Here is a 17,664-nt window from a genome sequence, read left to right as displayed (position 1 = left end):
TATTTTGGACATGTTGGACGGAATGTGCTGACAAATAACAGGTGTAAATCATAAAGGATATCAAACAATAATTTACATCATCATGATCATAATGATCATTATCACTTCAACACGTTCAAAAGCTGCGTTGTAAATGGAATACTGTTAAAAGCGGCGTTAAACCCAACTCACTCACTCAACACGTTCAACACATGTTCAACAGACATGTTCCAAGACTTCAATCACATCAATATGAATAACAAGTTTATTTCATGTTCCAAGACTTCAATCACATCAATATGAATAACAAGTTTATTTCATGTTCCAAGACTTCAATCACATCAATATGAATAACAAGTTTATTTTATGTTCCAAGACTTCAATCACATCAATATGAATAACAGGTTTCCATTTGGACATCTTCAAACTTGCCACGGTTAACATAGTAAAACAGTTCATGAAGAATATGTTTTTCTCCTGTTTGAACATGTTATCAAACTCAGTAAAGCATACGGAATTAGAGTATTCACCTTACTTTTAGTAAAATCTACATATTTGTTACATTTGTATACGTATCCTGTATTACTCATTAATGCATTATTGCTTACTTTTGACAGAAGACAAAGGGGTCCAGCTAAGAAAGAAGTTGTTTCACTGAAGTGTGTGGCAGGACGACGCAGAAGAGACCATGTGACCCGATGTGACGATGTCCGTTAACTCCATATATTACTGCTTGTCACAGACAGACATGCTGATCTAATAAATTGTCCAGTTTTAGGATTAAACTGCAGCTTTGTCTTCTTTTAAAAGTATCCAGTAAATGCATTAAGGAGTAATGCAGGATAAGTAAAATACATAAACTTATCTCTCCACAGCAGTATGCTATAGGTTGCAACCTTCTTGCTTTGATCATATCAGTGTAGAACAATGTAGACATATCACCGGAACACACCATCCAACCACCTCACTCCCAGCATGCTCCTGTATTACTCGTCACTTTTCCCACTATTGCCTGTAGACAGGTGACGCATTGATCCAAATCTTCAAGGGGATGGACGGGGCAGACATGACCTGTTGTGTCAGGATGAGTATATAAAATAAGGGGAAGACTCTAATTCCCTATATTTTGTAACTTATCCCTCTACAACAAATATCTGCAATTATCCCATGGTAGGACAGCGGGTTTGATAAACTGCATATCCCCATTTGCAGTTTAGTGGATGGACCAGAGCACAGACTAGACTAGACTGCCACTTTGTTTTCAACCCATGGGTGTGTTCAACTTCACTAGTCCTGTAATACATCCGCACCATGCCTGATTACAGTCAAGGCTGGGTCTGAAATTATGTTTCAACTGGAAGTACTCAAAAGATCAGGAACCATAGTTGCCCTCACGATACGTAGTTGCCCTCAGTATTGAGTTAAGGCAACCATTCTGTAGGAAGAAGGACAAAACATGCAGGAGTGCTGGTATGGACGTCCTTGATGGCAGTAGCTTCATTCCAACCTCATCAACGGCAATGTGGTGGGAGGAGTTGTTTGGCAAAAGACGAGAAGACCCACCTGGCCGACTCCTTTGACATCCTCAACAGACAGAGCTAGGAGGTAAAAGTTGGTGAAATTAGTGTTGGTTCACCAAAACAACTTCTTACAAAGTTTGTGACAGAGCTGTTGGTGTGGCAAGAACAATGCCTGAATTATTGGAAGCTCTAGACAGATCTAGACCAGCATGGGCGTAAGCCGGAAGAATGGGGGAATGTAACCAAAATGACAGCGTATTCTTGGAGATATTCCTGCAACCCTCCTCGATGGTTGGTATGAAAAGGCGTTCACATTGGTGCCGAAAACGACTAGTTACATAGAGGTAGATGTCCTCTAGGTCACCAGACCCAACATTATTAGTCAGCGGAGCAATAGTGAAGATCCAACTGACCAGGCAATTGATTTTTTGGCAATAAAGTCTAGAGCGTGCAGTTCACTGACACATTCCACATTGGCCAATGAAAGAAGAAAGGCAGTTTTCTGAGTAAGAGGTACCAATACTGCAGCAGGGATAGGTTCGTAGGGAGAAACGGGGAGGTGACATAGCACCAGTCCCAGATCCAAGGCCGAGGGTGAAACATTAATCACTGATTGGCCTCACGGTAACCCTGTAATATAGCAGTGAGTTCAGGAGCCGTGGTGATACGGGTAGATCAGGTAACCCCTTAAGATAGCAGTGAGTTCAGGAGCCGTGGTGATACGGGTAGATCAGGTAACCCCTTAATATAGCAGTGAGTTCAGGAGCCGTGGTGATACGGGTAGATCAGGTAACCCCTTAATATAGCAGTGAGTTCAGGAGCCGTGGTGATACGGGTAGATCAGGTAACCCCTTAATATAGCAGTGAGTTCAGGAGCCGTGGTGATACGGTTAGATCAGGAGGCGTCAAGGACTGAGGTAATGGCTGAGATGTAACTGGCAATTGTGCCGCCTGACAAATGTTTTCTCTCACGTAAGCAGACTAAGAAGTCACCAAAGCATGATCCATATCATGTTGATGTCAATAAGCCTCAATAGATAACCATTTCTGGTCATGTGGTGTGTCTGATGGATTGCGATAGATAGATTGAAACTCTAAACAGTTGATGTGCCAATGGAGAAACAGGGCCGTCCACAGTCCTGAAGTCCTGAAGCCTGGAGGTTCAGTGGGACCTGTAGCCGAGAGTCTGAATGACCCAACGGTCCGAGAAGAGTTGGTCCCAGTTTTGCCAGAACCGACCGGTGGCGGTAGATTCCAGTTGCCCTGGAAGGAGCGTCATGCCGGAGTGTCATTCTGCGCCCTTGCACCAAGCCCGAGGAGGAAGACTGAGTACAGCCCCTTGTCGATCTGGCCATAGAAATCTGAGAAGATGCAGTCTGCGTCGAAGGTTTGGAGTATGGTTCATCACGACGGAGGTGTTTAGCCTTGGTTGTTAGGGCATCCTCCATGTATACTGAGTACCTGGGCGGGTAATACACATCTGCAAGGTCTGAACTGTAGCTTCGGCCTGGGCAGTGGAGAGAAAATTCTCCTAAATCTCCTGTTGAAGAGCTTCTCAGTCTACCCGTGGACTAAGGTTGGCGTAACAGTTCATACATCAAGGATAGGCGCCATTTAACAAACTGGGGAACGAAATTCCATGCAATTTAAACCGGGATGACGTGATGGCACATTTGGGAAGCGAAACCTTAAGGGCAACATTATCCAAAGCCTGCTGCAAGTAAAAACAGAGATGCTGTCTACCACGTTATCAACGGGCACCGTATAAAATGTCGTAATCCTGGGATGGAAGGAGCATTTCACTGAAGGCAGCAGGACAGGCTCCTCCAGTTTAATGACGTCCATGATTCACAGGATCTAATCCTTAGAAGCGTAGAGTGGCAGACAACAAACGGTATCTTGGATACCATGTAGCTGCACCTGTAATTGCGGTGCCTAATGAACCAAATCTGCTAATGTGGCGCCTGGTGAGGTGCTTGAAGATAGCCCTTTGGGGGCGCCTGCACCAGGTGAGGCACTGAAGGAGGAGGCAGTGCCTGGAGAGGTGCTTGAAGTGTAGGCGGCCCTGACGAGGCACATGACGATACCCCTGCTGAGGTGCCTGTGTCTGCGCCTGAAAAGGAGGCAGTGCCTGAGGAGGCGCTTGGAGATACGCTGACGAATGCGTCTGCACCTAGGGAGGCTCCTAGAGTCTCCAGGTCGAGGGACTCAAGGGATGCAAGGCGGAGTAGTACTTGTCATACAAGTTCCTGAGCAGACTAATAGTTGGCGGGATGACCGAGGTGGAAGATGCTCCGCCCACGTCATGGGTATAAGAGGCGACAAACAAGGATTGGCAACTTGCAGGCTTCCAAGCAGGGCACAAAGTCTGACGCTATAGTTGTTGAAGGGCCCTTTTGCATAGTTTGGCTAGGTAAACGTTGAAATGGTCGAGAGATAAGTGAGCACAATCAGTGCAATGCTGGACCGGTGCAGGGGTGCAGGGGATGCGGCAGTCAGGGCAGAGACCTTGGGGGTCCGATGCTGATTTCTTCCACACACATTCGGAGTGGGCTTAGAAGAATAAAAATCACGAACATTCAACAAAATGCAACCATCCCGGGTTAAAACGAGGGTGGTAGAAACACGAGAAAGTAAACCAAAACGGAGCTTTCACGAGCCAATGGGAACAATGGCCGTGAAAGAATGCGTGTGACGATGGTAAGTAGCCGTTTAATCATATTTATTGATAAATAACGGCCAGGGACTAACAGTGACTAAGAATGATTAATCAAAGTCAAACCCAAATGACAAAAACTAATCCAATTGTCCATTTACCACGGGCAAGGAAGGAAAAAAGTGACGAGTAGTACAGGAGCGTGCTGGGAGCGAGGTGGTCGGAGGGTGTGTTCTGGTGATTGTTCTACACTGTCATATGATCGAAGCAAGATGGAACATTGCATACTGTTTAGGAGGTATAAATTAAACCACATGACACATTAAACATGGTAAATGCTGTAAGAGGTCTGATTTTGGCCAATATGTGAACATAACATATACATGATATACAATACAATAACCATTTAATCCTAAATATGTTAGTCTTTTAGAAATGGACGAAGGGGATGCTTATTAAAATCATACACAAGTTAAACTTGTATACAGAAATCAAGCGGTAGTAATCAAACTTTTTTCTATAATAATTAAGGGGTAAGTTTTTTATTTTTGCAGGGGGCGCTTATAAAGATTACTTACAGATTGGTCCAGAAGATGATCAGGGGCTGCTTATTGGGGCATAAATACAAGATCCAGAAATGCATTTTCAGGAATGGCTTTATGTTTAATTTGTAAACTAGAAACTTCTATGTTTGACTACATTACACAGAACACCAAGTTAACAGAGAGACTCCTAAACTGAACGTTATGGCAACGCTAACTGCCGCCTCTTGTAAGTGTCCCTGGAATCTACCCTTTCGGCCTTCAGGAACGGTAACTCACTTCTATCAAGCATGTCCTGATGATGGCAATGCTAACTGCCGCCTCTTGTTAGTGTCCCTGGATTCTGCCCCCTTGATGCCCGACTGTGGTCGGTCCGGCTTCAGGACCGGCAGCTTCTCGACTGTCAATTTATTCCTCTGTCTCAGAACAGCATTCTCCTCCCTTAATACATTCACTTCTCTTTTCACCATCACATAATCCCTGAACGTCTTCTTTTCATTATCATGTGACAATTGTTTCCTCAAAGTCTGGAGTTCATATAACACATTTCGGAATTCTGAAGCAAGCTTTTCTTTCTCCTTTTCAAGCTGGATGAGAGAGCCCTTCAGTTGTTCATTTTCCCTTGTAAGGTCCTGAATCTCAGCTTCATTGACCGTTATCCTTGTCAAGTGGTCTGCTTTCTCCTTGTGTAGTTTCTCTAGCTTGAGACGAAGGTTATCGATGAGTTTGACCTTGTCCGCATCCTGTGACTTCTCTACCACCTCAGCCTCCAGTCGAGAGATCCTGTGCTCCATTTCATGCTTCTTCTGCTCCAGCTCTTTGACATGCTGTTGGAGGGCCTCATTCTGAGCTTTAAGTCCCTGGAGGTGGTGCACGTCCACCTTGCTGGCAGACGCCTCTTCCAACTTGGTGTACTCAGACTTCAAGTTTTCATTTTCCTTCTTAGCATTTTCAAGATCTTGTTTGAGTGACTGAAGAAATATATAAAGGATATTTGTATCATTTTGTCACATACAATGTATAGTTTAACGAATTAGCTGACAGAGTTCATATTTTGAGTGGTGCAGTATTTCCTTATTGTATGACTGAGTAGAGTTTTACACCACCTCCAGCAATACAAAGATGGAGGAAAGGTGAGGTGAAATGGGGTTTAACGTCGTGTCCAAGGTTATTGCACTTATATAGCGACGTGCATGTTGGTGTGGGTGTTTGTGTGGCTGCTTGTACTAGTCCGGACTGATGCCGATTTATAGTGCTAGCTCACTGAGATACCATGCCGCAGTTTAACATGAATACCCCACTCAGACACAGTATACTGACTCCGAGCCGACCAGTCCTTGTTTTAGCCCCTTAATGCCGAGCACCAGACAGGGTAACAACAAGTACCATCTTTTAACGTCTTTTGGTATGACGCGGCTGGGGATTGAACCCCGGACCTCCCGCCTTCCGGGCGGACGCTCTACCACCAGACCACGGAGGCGGTCATGGAGGAAAGGCACAAGAGCTTGAAACACTGTACCACATGGGGTATAGAACAAGAGCCTTTGGCAATACATTAATTTGAATCTATCAAATAAATATTAGTTTTAGCAAATGTTGTTATTAAGACAATTACTATATTCCTACCTTGTTCTCCTCCTCGAGGTCAGTGAGAGGCCCCAGCTGCCCTAGGAGTTCTCTGTTGGTCTGTTGTAGGACCTCAATGTCAGCCTTCAGCTGCAACAGATACCACGGATACAGTCAGTGTCCTTCTACAAGCAGCAGTGTACGCACTATCTATCACAGTGCACAGTCAACAATGGGGCTTCAACAGGTCCACATGTTTCATCTCGAAACTGACTCATGCTCGAGTGCCTGATTATATATGAGAACCTTTTGACAATGTCATTATTTTTATGAATAAGGGTTCAGCATGTCCGCTTATGTAGCTTCCCTTTTCTAGCAAATAAAAGCAAAATATATATAACTGAAACAAAACGTAAATAAACCACACTGTGTGTCAGATTTTCAATACTGTAACTTTCTGGGACATGTTGACCTATATACTTCGTGCAAGGCACTGACACTGATGTACATTAAAATGTCTCGGACAACTCTACACCTTGCTACAATGGGAATCCACTTCCATGTCACTTATCTACTTAACCCACATACTATTATGTGGTTGGATAACTGACAGAACAACCATCCAATGAAATTACAGTAGAGAAGAAATACTATCAATGCTATTCTATGTATACACCAACTCTCACTTGTAGCTGAATAGTCTGACTAAATTAATGAGACGTCTTTCTTTAATTATATACATGTGTATTGAAATTAAGAAAGTATGTGAATTAGAGTTACCTCCCCCTAGTGAGTACTCGAGTCAAGTTTTGCTGAAATCGACCTGGCCCCAATCACTTGACTACTGGTTGGAGCCCTAATAAACTACTAGTGGTTTAAACGTGAGCACTGATTCGTGAGCATGATGGGATGACACAGTCAGCCAGGTCACACAGTGTACACACCCAGCTCGAAGCATGGTAACTGGTGACAGATTCTGCCCTGAATCCTCCTGAGGTATACCATCACAGAATGCATTACTATGAGGGGAGACGGGAATCCCCTAGAGGTATACCATCACAGAATGCATTACTATGAGGGGACAGGGGACTCCCCATAAGGTATGCCATCACAGAATTCAATACTATGAGGGGAGAGGGGAATCAATCCCAGAATGCATTACTATGAGGGGTGAGGGGAATCCCCATGAGGTATACCATCACAGAATGCATTACTATACCATCACAGAATGCATTACTATGAGGGGTGAGGGGAATCCCCATGAGGTATACCATCACAGAATGCATTACTATGAGGGTTGAGGGGAATCCCCATGAGGTATACCATCACAGAATGCATGACTATGAGGGGTGAGGGGAATCCCCATGAGGTATACCATCACAGAATGCATTACTATACCATCACAGAATGCATTACTATGAGGGGTGAGGGGAATCCCCATGAGGTATACCATCACAGAATGCATTACTATGAGGGTTGAGGGGAATCCCCATGAGGTATACCATCACAGAATGCATGACTATGAGGGGTGAGGGGAATCCCCATGAGGTATACCATCACAGAATGCATTACTATACCATCCCAGAATGTGGCCACCCCTGACCCCACCTTTTCAAGTAGGACTGCCAAATTCAAGGACTTTTCAAGACAGGATTTCCAAATTCAAGGAATTTTCAAGTAGGACTGCCAAATTCAAGGACTTTTCAAGACAGGATTTCCAAATTCAAGGAATTTTCTCAAGACAGGATTTCCAAATTCAAGGAATTTTCAAGTAGGACTGCCAAATTCAAGGAGTTTTCAAGCCTGTAGCATGATTAGGTATTAAAACAGGAGGTAATGCAGTGCAACAAGATGCCCATAACTAACTAACCCCTTCATTGTTTATTCCAAACATATTAAAATAAATTCATAGGCATGGTACGAGGATCATGACAATGGGGTTTCTTTATGTACTCTATTTATCATTATTATATTTGTGTAAGTCAGCAACTCACCTTAGTAATTTCTTGGTATGCATTCTTTTCAATTTCAACTTTCTCATCCACCAGCTGTAGGATCTGTGTAAGTTAGTATGTTCCAAACAATATTAGAATAGAAACAGCTACATGCTGGCACTAATTTATCCATCATGTTTCCAACATACATATGAACAGAGATAAGATTATTGGCACAAGTTTTTGCTTTCAACGGATCTCTAATTCAGCTCCCTCAAAACAAAGCAAAGAATAAACTAAACATGCTAAAAGTATAAACAATCAAATCTGGACTAGACAATCCAGTAATTGATATTATGAGCAATGACGACAAGTCACCACGCCCTTTCTGGACGCTCTGAAAATAGCCCAATGTTTGTCCTTTTTTATCAATTAACTATAATATATAAATTTATCTCTATACTACTAATGGCCAACCTCTGTTTTGTGTTTTTCTGCTAGCATGGCATTGATCTCATCTGCTCTGTTCATGTACTGCTCCTGGATCTGCTTGATGCGATCCTGATGGTCGTCCTCCATCTCCTCCAGGGATTCATACTCTTTCTGGATTCTCTGTATAACAAATTTGTGAAGGATGACATCAATATACATGTCCGATCATCATGTTTGTTTGTTGTTTAAAACCACACTCAGCAATATTCCAGCTATATGACGGCAGTCTGTAAATAATAAAGTCTGAACCAGACAATCCAGTGATTGACATCATGAGCATCAATCCATGCAATTAGGATACAATGACATGCATCAACCAAGTCAGCGAGCCTGACCACAAGATCCCGTTAGTGGCCCCTTAGTACAAGCATAGTCACCTTTTACGGCAAGCATGGGTTTCTGAAGACCTATTCTACCCCGGATCTTCACGTTTTGTGATCATCATGACAATTTGCCTATTGCTATGTCCACTCTTTCACCTATCAGTGCTAATTACTCCGGTTTGCCCATTGTCCATTGCCTGTTACTGATCTATGATAACTTAAGTACTGGCTTCAATGCTATCAGCTCTAATTACTGTAAAGTGTTGGCTTCCATTGTCTATTGCTAATCACCAACAGCGCCAATCATCTGTTGGCGTCCCTTATTAGCTTTCTTACCTTTGTTATTTTCCACCTTTTGTTATCTGATTGATTTTGTTGTCCTTACATGTACATATATATGCCCTCTGCCTCATGGCATTCATTCACCTGATGAAGGAGGAAATGTTGTGTTTCTCATAATAAAGAAGTTGACATCCATAAATTCTCTTCCTTATGTGTATCACTTCTAAATGCCTTTCAAAGACCCCCATAACATACTACCTGTTTTGTGCTTTTTGCCAATATGTTGCAATTAAGGATGTCAAGATATTTTGAGTGCTGCTTTGTCAGCTTAACAGTGTACCTTCATCAATCTGTAATAACAAGTTCTAAAATATTATTCTTGTTCATGTGGGGGTAGGGTGGCCCAGGTATCTAAAGCTGTGCACAGTTGTGTCCCTTGGGCACTCCTGAAACCTGATTGTGGGTTTGAATCCTGGTTCACCTTGATTATGTTTCTAGGCTTGTCAGCACCATACTTGTGCTTGTGGATTTCCAAAAGTGGTAAACGTCATCACTTCGGACTTTCTTCCCACATTAAGCTGGCACACAATGATATAACTGGAATACTGTTAAATGCAGTGTTAAACCCAACTCACTAACTCACTCTTGTTAATTTTATGCCAGGTACTTCTTACAGGACATCAATGATATCTATTAATGTGACAAATTGAAATAACCCTCTAGCCCCTCACAGGCAGCTTGGGTTGTATACTCCCCAGGGAGCTGAGAATGAATATTGAGTGCATACTGATCCATTGATAGGGGTAATAATGTCTAAGGTCTTACAGCATGCTTAGGCATGGAGTACGGTGCTATTATTATTATTAATATTATTATCAATGATATTCACATCGATATCATTGAATCTAAATTAGCAACAAAATTTTTGCTCTTTTTAACATTGTTTAGGATGGTACAATAAAATCTTAATAAACAATATCAATGTGTACGTAAAGGACAAAAATGATATTAATCATAGTTCTATGTTCGCATGTAAAATAGAACACCTCAAGCTGCTCCACTCTGGCCTTGAGTTGTTTGTTCTCATTAACGATGTCCTGTAAGAACGACAGCGTTTGAATGTGCTTCGTGGTAAGTCGTTCATGTTGTTCGTGAAGCGCTTCTCGCGGAACCCGTTCAGGTGAGACTGATTTCTGCATAATTTATAACCCCATGAGCTACACCACCATCCTCCAATGCATTGCCAAGCACCTGTAAACAATATAGCCTTATCACTTATGTAAGCATGAACATACGCGAAGAACATAGTTCCACTATTTATCGTTCGTTAATTTACATGCAAACAAACTAAAAGTTGGAAATTTGAAACATAAATACGTTGTATGATTCTAAGGGGTGTTTTTTCAATCCGATCATAATTCCTTTTGCTTTTTCAAAACGATCAAAGTTTCTGTGTAGTGATCTATCGAATATCCGCTTCCGTTTTCCGGCGGAAGTCCATGCCGACATGATTCAGGAAAATTGAAAGCATTTTCGTTAATTGTTGTTTGAGAAATATAAGCTTATTTAGTTATCTTTCGTCAAATCAAAACAGACAGAATGCCTGTTACTGAACCAAGCAAACAAATAACTAAAGTGGTTGTTCATCCACTTGTGCTTTTGAGCGTCGTGGACCATTTTAATCGTATGGGAAAAGTCGGCAACGTCAAACGCGTTGTCGGTGTCTTGCTTGGAGCAAACAGACAAGGAATTCTTGACATATCAAACAGCTTTGCAGGTATGTAAAAAACACATTGGTTGTTCTGCCACCGAAACGTTATAAATATGAAATTCTTTCGTGTATTCATATTTTGGTAAAAAAGCATATCCGAATTATTGTCATAATCATGATTATGGTATTGTTGCTAGTCCGCATATTTTATCCTTATTCAAGCGCGTCAGATCGACGAATTATAATGTTTTGATTTAAAGGGTGGTCCAGACTGCAGTTTGCCAGGCACGCCCTTTACTATCCTTAGGGTTAATTGTGAGTTAGAGTATGTATTGACTATCTCACCTCTTTTCACGAAATAAACCAATGGATTTTCATCAACTTACGATGAAAATCATACTGGCGAGCGACGGGTTATCACCAACTCACCGTTATAACGTTCATGTGATTGCGTCTCATATTGCTTTTGCCTGTTTTCATTAGAAGAAGGAAATATTTATCCATAAATGATGTACAAAATGGACTGTTGTGAGTGAATATTAAAAACACACACAATCACCTTGCTCAAATGCAACCTAAGAAAAGAGACGCGAACAGTGTCATGTGACTAAATCAAAGTTATAGGTACAGTCAATTTTGTACAAGGAATATGTCAGAAATATTATGAAAAATGGCAATAACTGGTTGGCAACCCTGACTGTACAACACGGTGCAAGTTTCCTCAGGTTTCTACTGCCCATGTCCATCAAGGCAGTACTCCCTACTACAACTGCTGACTTCAATGATTACATGTTGACTTATGTCTGCTAAGAATGATGCACAATGACAGGTTTAAGCAAAATAAACACAATAAATTTTGGAACACAGTATCATAGAATCAATAAAGTTACATTTTTGTATATAACTCATGGTTTTTATAATTGTGATAACCAAAATGATAACTTCTCTTTCAGTTCCATTTGATGAGGATGACAAGGACAGGAATGTGTGGTTCCTTGACCATGATTACTTGGAGAATATGTATGGAATGTTCAAGAAAGTCAATGGTAATTTTTAGCATGGTTAGCAAAAGGGAGTATCAACATTTGCAGTGTACATTGTAGAGGCTGCTATTGATATCACTTTATTAAAATGATCAATGAATCATGATAATGTTTCATTTACAGGTAAATCGACAAATGTATTTGATATAAAACCAGTGTTCATAAGAACTACCGTATTTTCTCGAGTATAGTGCGCACTTTTTAAAAAAAACAACACAGCTGTGTAGAAGGGGGTGCGCATTATACACGAAATAATGAGTTTTGATGTTTTTTCCCCCATGGAAAAACATTACCGTGAGCACGTAACACCGGAAATACCATGTCAACAAATCCATACTGGAGTACGCAAATTAATCATGTAATTACACTGTCTGGCTATAAAAAAGTGTTCTTTGTATATCTGGACTTATGTTTGTAACTTATTTCATTAATTTTATTCAAAATTCCTTTTAATATTGTTTTAATTAATTTCGGCGAAATCGTGTGTGAAGTGATCGGAAGATCGAATACTCACCGTTATTAACAGCAACCACGGTCAGATTACCGCTATTGACGCCTTGAAACAAACTTTAGTTGACAGAGAATGGATACATATGTCATAAAAGCCATACTTTGACTCGTTAAAAGTCATATTTGGTTTTGTTGGATGATTCTATGTCAACACGTAATTCTCGCGATCACGTGAGAGGGAGCCTTGACGGTGACTGGTCAGACTGGTTCCATGTAAAAAATAATACCCGGCAGTAGCGATCAGCTGCTTCCCTCAGAGTTATTATTATTTTAAATATGTTTAGTAAAAGCTACATCTAAATTAACAAGATATTGGAATATATTATTCCTGATAAAAAAAATAGTTTCAGATACAATTTTTGTTAACCCTTGCATTAAAATCCTGTAAATTTATATCATTGGGTGTGTCTTGACCGAATCACCGGTAGATTCCAAGAAAACGTGTGTACAGCTGATTGCTTAGTTTACGAGAAAATACACAAGGTAATCTTAATCCCTGGATATAAAACAATGCCTAGCAGAACAATAAATACAATTTAAACGGTAAATCAACATGTCTGGTGAGGATTTTAGGAAGTGATAATTACGCATGTTAACATAAATGCAGCCTCTTCTACAACCATGATACAGCATTTTTGTCACAGATTTACAGTAATAGAGTGGTGAGCTACTTGTATGTAATGCAGCGATGTGGGAAGACATAATGATTATGATAACAGATTGTCTTGTTGAAATTGGCTGTGTCATGTGCATGCTTATTCCTTTTAGACTGCCCTGTGAAGATCGGGGTTAGAATAAAGCAACCCGTGCTTGCCCTAATAGTCAACTCTGCTTGTCGTAGGACGCCACTTACAGGATCAGGTGGTCAGCCTTGGTGACTTGGTTGATGCATTTTGTCATATCCCAATTGTATCATGTGTGTATAGATCAATGCTCATGATGTCAATTACTGGATTGTCTGGTCCAGACTTGATTATTTACAGGTCACCATCATATAGCTAGAATATTGCTGAGTGTGGCATTAAACATAAAAACAAACAAATCTTTTTAGTCTGCTTCTCTTTTTCTATTGTGCATGTTTATACACTATTGTTGCTTATATGTAGCTATTTGTTCCAACAGCCCGTGAGAAGATTGTGGGATGGTATCATACTGGCCCCAAACTTCACCCCAATGATGTGGCAATCAATGAACTTGTCAGAAGATACAACCCCAACTCAGTAAGTCATGTGGACCTATTGGGATTCTGTAAGATGCCTCGTGTGACATTGCACATAATATGGCTTTCTCTGATCCAGACATGATTACTTACATGCTGCCATCCTATAGCTGGAATATTGGTTACTGTGGCATTAAAGAACAAACTTCATAATGTGACTTACATGGTATTGTACTACATGGCTCAGTCTTCCTGAGGCAAGGTAGTTAGCTGACTATAAAAGTCCAGTTTCCAACCTTGCCGAACTAGGCTGAAAGTTCAAGGCTTGATCGTAGCACCACCAGTGGCTATTACAAGTTAAGTCCCTCCTATTGACCAATTACATTCTATCGCTCATATCGCTTGCATTTGCTTCAAAACAAAATAGCGGCGCCCAGTCTAGAAGATCTGGTCGAAAATCAAGATCTATATTGTAATAAAAGCAGGTCTTACCCCGTGAAGTGCATCAAATCACTTATGCACCTTGATTAAAACATGAAAAGATTTGCAAAATATCTGTCAATGGCAAGTTGGCAGTACACACGTTTTGCAAAGCCTGCAGTCGACTGCACATTGAAATCCATGTTTACGGACCGGATGTCTTGTTTGTTACACGATTTTGATTGGACTATGCATAGGCTCATTAGTCCAGCCAAAATGTAACTCCAGAATTCCAGCCCAGTTTGGCAAGGGTTTGAAACTGGATTTTTATAGGCAGTAACTCCCTTGCCTCAGGAAGATGACATGGTTCAGTCTAACAGGGAAAACAGCTGACTTTCTTTGCACTGTGACTCACCCTGCTATTGGCAAACTATCTTCAAATAAGAATTTTCTTTGACACTGTAGCATTTTTAAGATGGGTCAGATTGATGGAGGCTATTGAGGTCGTGCTTAATATTTTCCAATCTTTAACATGGTGTTCAGTACACAAAACTGCAAACAGTAAACTACATTAATAAGAAAGAAACTTACAGCAAACATATTTTTTAGTTCCGGCCATTTGTTGTATATATGCTTACAACGAACTATGGTTATTACAAACTAAAATTAGTGGTCCCTTTGAGTTTGTAATAACCGTAGTTAACTGTATTTGTTCATGTCATTAAGAGTTGATTCTGGTATGTCAATGGTAAATCCTTTACTCCAGGTGTTGGTGGTAATTGATGCAAAGCCTAAGGACCTAGGACTGCCAACTGAAGCCTATGTGTCAGTGGAAGAGGTGCATGATGTAAGTTACTATTCACATAGCAGGATACATAACTCTTGTCATTTTCTCATCAAGAATTGGTCACAATCAGTTTGGTCTCTATGCTTTTGTTGTTTGTTTCGTCCAAAAATTTGCATATCAAAAGATTTTATTGGAAATTTTAGAAATCTCATGTTATATATCTAGAAGTAAAAATCTTTGATAGCTTGCATTTTGATTATGGTTTTTCATATGTGTAATTATTACAGATCAGTATAATCATAGGAATGATTTTAAATATAACTTCAGAAAGATTGCACAGCGGATTAGATTGTAAGAGAATGCTTGTATGTCATGGTTTCCCATTGATTTGTCTATTTCAGGATGGAACCCCAACCTCTAAAACATTTGACCATGTGCCCAGTGAAATTGGTGCAGAAGAGGCAGAGGAAGTGGGAGTGGAACATTTGCTCAGGTTGGTTAACATACATAACAAATAAGTGCCCTAGACTGGACATTTGTTTGCACCATTGTAATGCAATCTAATTCTATGTATGAGATTATTTTGTTTAACAATGGTTATAGGTATCTTATTGCCAATACTAGTTAGTCTTCTGGCATTTAAGTGCTAGTGGGGGCAACCCAGTCGTCTAAGGTGCCACATTTCGCTGTGCAGAGTTACGTCCCTTGGACACACCCGAAACCTATGATTGTGGTTTCGAATCCTGGTTCACTCTGATATTTCTAGGTTTGTCAGCACCATGCCCATGATCGTGGGTTCCACCTTAGTGGTAAATGTTTAAGACCTGCATGACTTCCGGCTTTCCTCCCACATATGTTGACATGCCATGATAACTGGAATACTGTTCAAAGCGGCGTTAAAACAAAACTCAAGAGTTCTAGAATTATGCTGCAGTGGAAATGGTATGCCTTTAGGATGTGCCTGTGATGTTCCTGTCTAGTCATAAGGTACAGGGGCTATATTTGATGATTTCAGGGACATCAAGGACACAACTGTAGGCACACTGTCTCAACGGATCACCAGTCAGTTGATGGGTCTGAAGGGCCTCCATTCACACATCAATGATATAAGCGCATATCTGGAAAAAGTGACATCTGGGCAACTGCCCATTAACCATCAGATCATTTACCAGCTTCAAGACATCTTCAACCTCCTTCCCGATGTGAACCTGCAAGAATTTGTCAAATCGATGTATGTTAAGACAAACGATCAGATGTTGGTTGTCTACTTGGCATCTTTGATACGTTCCATTATTGCACTCCACAATCTCATCAATAACAAGATCCAGAACCGCGATGCAGAGAAGAATGAAGGAAAGGACCCCAAGGAGAAGAAAGAAAAGAAGGAGGACAAGGATAAAGAAGACAAGGATAAAGATAAGACGAAAGATGGTGACAAAAAAGACTCAAGTGCAAAGGGCTCAAAGAAGTGATAGATATTAATCGTAGGTGTACTTTTTTCCAAAGTTTCATGTCATTGAAAAAGGTTTGCAGGATGGAACAATTGTACCGAAGTGCTGTGTCTATATTTCAGTGCGGTTGCTATTAAGATGGTGAGCAGGCACTGGATTTGTAAATGAATGGACAAATGGATTGCTGATGTAAATGCATATTCGAAAACATGATGGTGTTGAAATGGTTATATGAAACCTGCTTCATGAATGTATCGCCAACCATTACCAGCTCTGATATCTCAGTTGCTAGCAGCTGTCAACAATGATAAATATTTTGCACCTTGTTTGGTTGCAAAGAAATGACCAAGTTTACTTTGAAAGTCAAGACAAGTGACATTAAACAAGTTTTGTTACAAAACATGAGTCTTTTTTAATAATGTGTGACAGTGAAATATTGTCAAGGGTGGGGCCGAAGTTTGTTTGCTGTTTCAGCAATAAGCCAGCTATATATGTTGTGGTTTGTAAATAATCGAGTTTGGAACAGACAATTCAGTGATTGGCATGAGCATTGATCAATGCATTTGAGATTCAATGACATGCAATCAACCATAACACCGAGCCTGACTGACTGATCCATTTAGTCGCTTCTTACTAGCAAATGTTGCATGGGCCCTATATTCTTAAACAGAAGCCCCATGAGTCTGGTGCTAAAGAGACTCTTCACGTAGGTACTACTATGTTATGCTTGGCAGAGGATGGTTGCTGCGTGTGACTGTGTTTCAGATTGGATTTCTAAAATAGAAATGGTTAATTACTGAAGATGAACTGATAGCAGGACTTGAAATCAACATGATCCCATGATACTGATATTCTGTGGTGCATCTATGGCACCTATTAATTCACTTCAAACACAACTTGACAATTTACATGAATACAATATGCACAGGTTTAAGATTAATGTTCTGTCATAAAACTCACAGTGCATGTTGAGGACATTAGTATTTTATAGAGCTGACTAATCAGTTTGCTAGTGTGTTTTTGTTTATTAATGCTCTGGTCGAACTAGCCCAGTCGTGTGAGGTACCTGTGTAATAGTTTTACTGTTTTGTTTGTTATTTAATGCCACACTTTAAGCTAAACTGCTATGCAAAAGAAAGTATACACCAATGTTTGATGGTGGCTAAAAATGAAACAAACAAGAAATGGTTATCATATATTTCATACGAGTATCATACTTGTGTTTTGGACATTAAGTTTGCAGTGTTTTAGTGATTGTTTTCAGCGTAGTAACGTTTTGATAATGTTTG

The 17,664-nt window shown here is 40.6% G+C and overlaps 2 protein-coding genes across 2 annotated transcripts; one reads left to right on the top strand and one right to left on the bottom strand.

Annotated features, from left to right (window-relative positions):
* Nucleotides 1–203: 203 nt before the first annotated feature.
* LOC124113040 (myosin heavy chain, clone 203-like) lies at nt 204–10,573 on the bottom strand. Its single transcript, XM_046473284.2, has 5 exons — nt 10,341–10,573; nt 8,675–8,809; nt 8,258–8,320; nt 6,324–6,413; nt 204–5,668 (listed from the first exon to the last, which is right to left on the bottom strand). Exons 1-5 carry the CDS (start codon nt 10,491–10,493, stop codon nt 4,982–4,984), a joined length of 1,128 nt encoding a protein of 375 aa, XP_046329240.1. The 5' UTR covers nt 10,494–10,573; the 3' UTR covers nt 204–4,981.
* Nucleotides 10,574–10,776: 203 nt separating this feature from the next.
* LOC124113038 (26S proteasome non-ATPase regulatory subunit 7-like) lies at nt 10,777–16,775 on the top strand. Its single transcript, XM_046473282.2, has 6 exons — nt 10,777–11,071; nt 11,959–12,051; nt 13,681–13,778; nt 14,904–14,984; nt 15,326–15,417; nt 15,940–16,775. The coding sequence occupies exons 1-6, from the start codon at nt 10,894–10,896 to the stop codon at nt 16,394–16,396; spliced, it is 999 nt and encodes a 332-aa protein (XP_046329238.1). The 5' UTR covers nt 10,777–10,893; the 3' UTR covers nt 16,397–16,775.
* Nucleotides 16,776–17,664: the final 889 nt, after the last annotated feature.

Source organism: Haliotis rufescens, unplaced genomic scaffold, assembly GCF_023055435.1.
Source record: "Haliotis rufescens isolate VD_foot unplaced genomic scaffold, xgHalRufe1.0.p SCAF_19, whole genome shotgun sequence".
In the NCBI taxonomy this organism is placed as follows: Eukaryota; Metazoa; Mollusca; class Gastropoda; order Lepetellida; family Haliotidae; genus Haliotis; species Haliotis rufescens.
The sequence above is the reverse complement of the archived record's forward strand: the minus strand, read 5'-3'. Positions and strand labels throughout refer to the sequence as shown.

Coding starts and splice junctions, on each gene's coding strand:
- LOC124113040 (XM_046473284.2), bottom strand. CDS start 10,493: ATGCAGAAATCAGTCTCACCTGAACGGGTTCCGCGAGAAGCGCTTCAC. Junction 8,321..8,674: donor CAGAAAAACACAAAACAGAG/GTTGGCCATTAG, acceptor TAACTTACACAG/ATCCTACAGCTGGTGGATGA. Junction 6,414..8,257: donor CATACCAAGAAATTACTAAG/GTGAGTTGCTGA, acceptor TATCTGTTGCAG/CTGAAGGCTGACATTGAGGT.
- LOC124113038 (XM_046473282.2), top strand. CDS start 10,894: ATGCCTGTTACTGAACCAAGCAAACAAATAACTAAAGTGGTTGTTCAT. Junction 12,052..13,680: donor AATGTTCAAGAAAGTCAATG/GTAATTTTTAGC, acceptor TTGTTCCAACAG/CCCGTGAGAAGATTGTGGGA. Junction 14,985..15,325: donor CAGTGGAAGAGGTGCATGAT/GTAAGTTACTAT, acceptor TGTCTATTTCAG/GATGGAACCCCAACCTCTAA.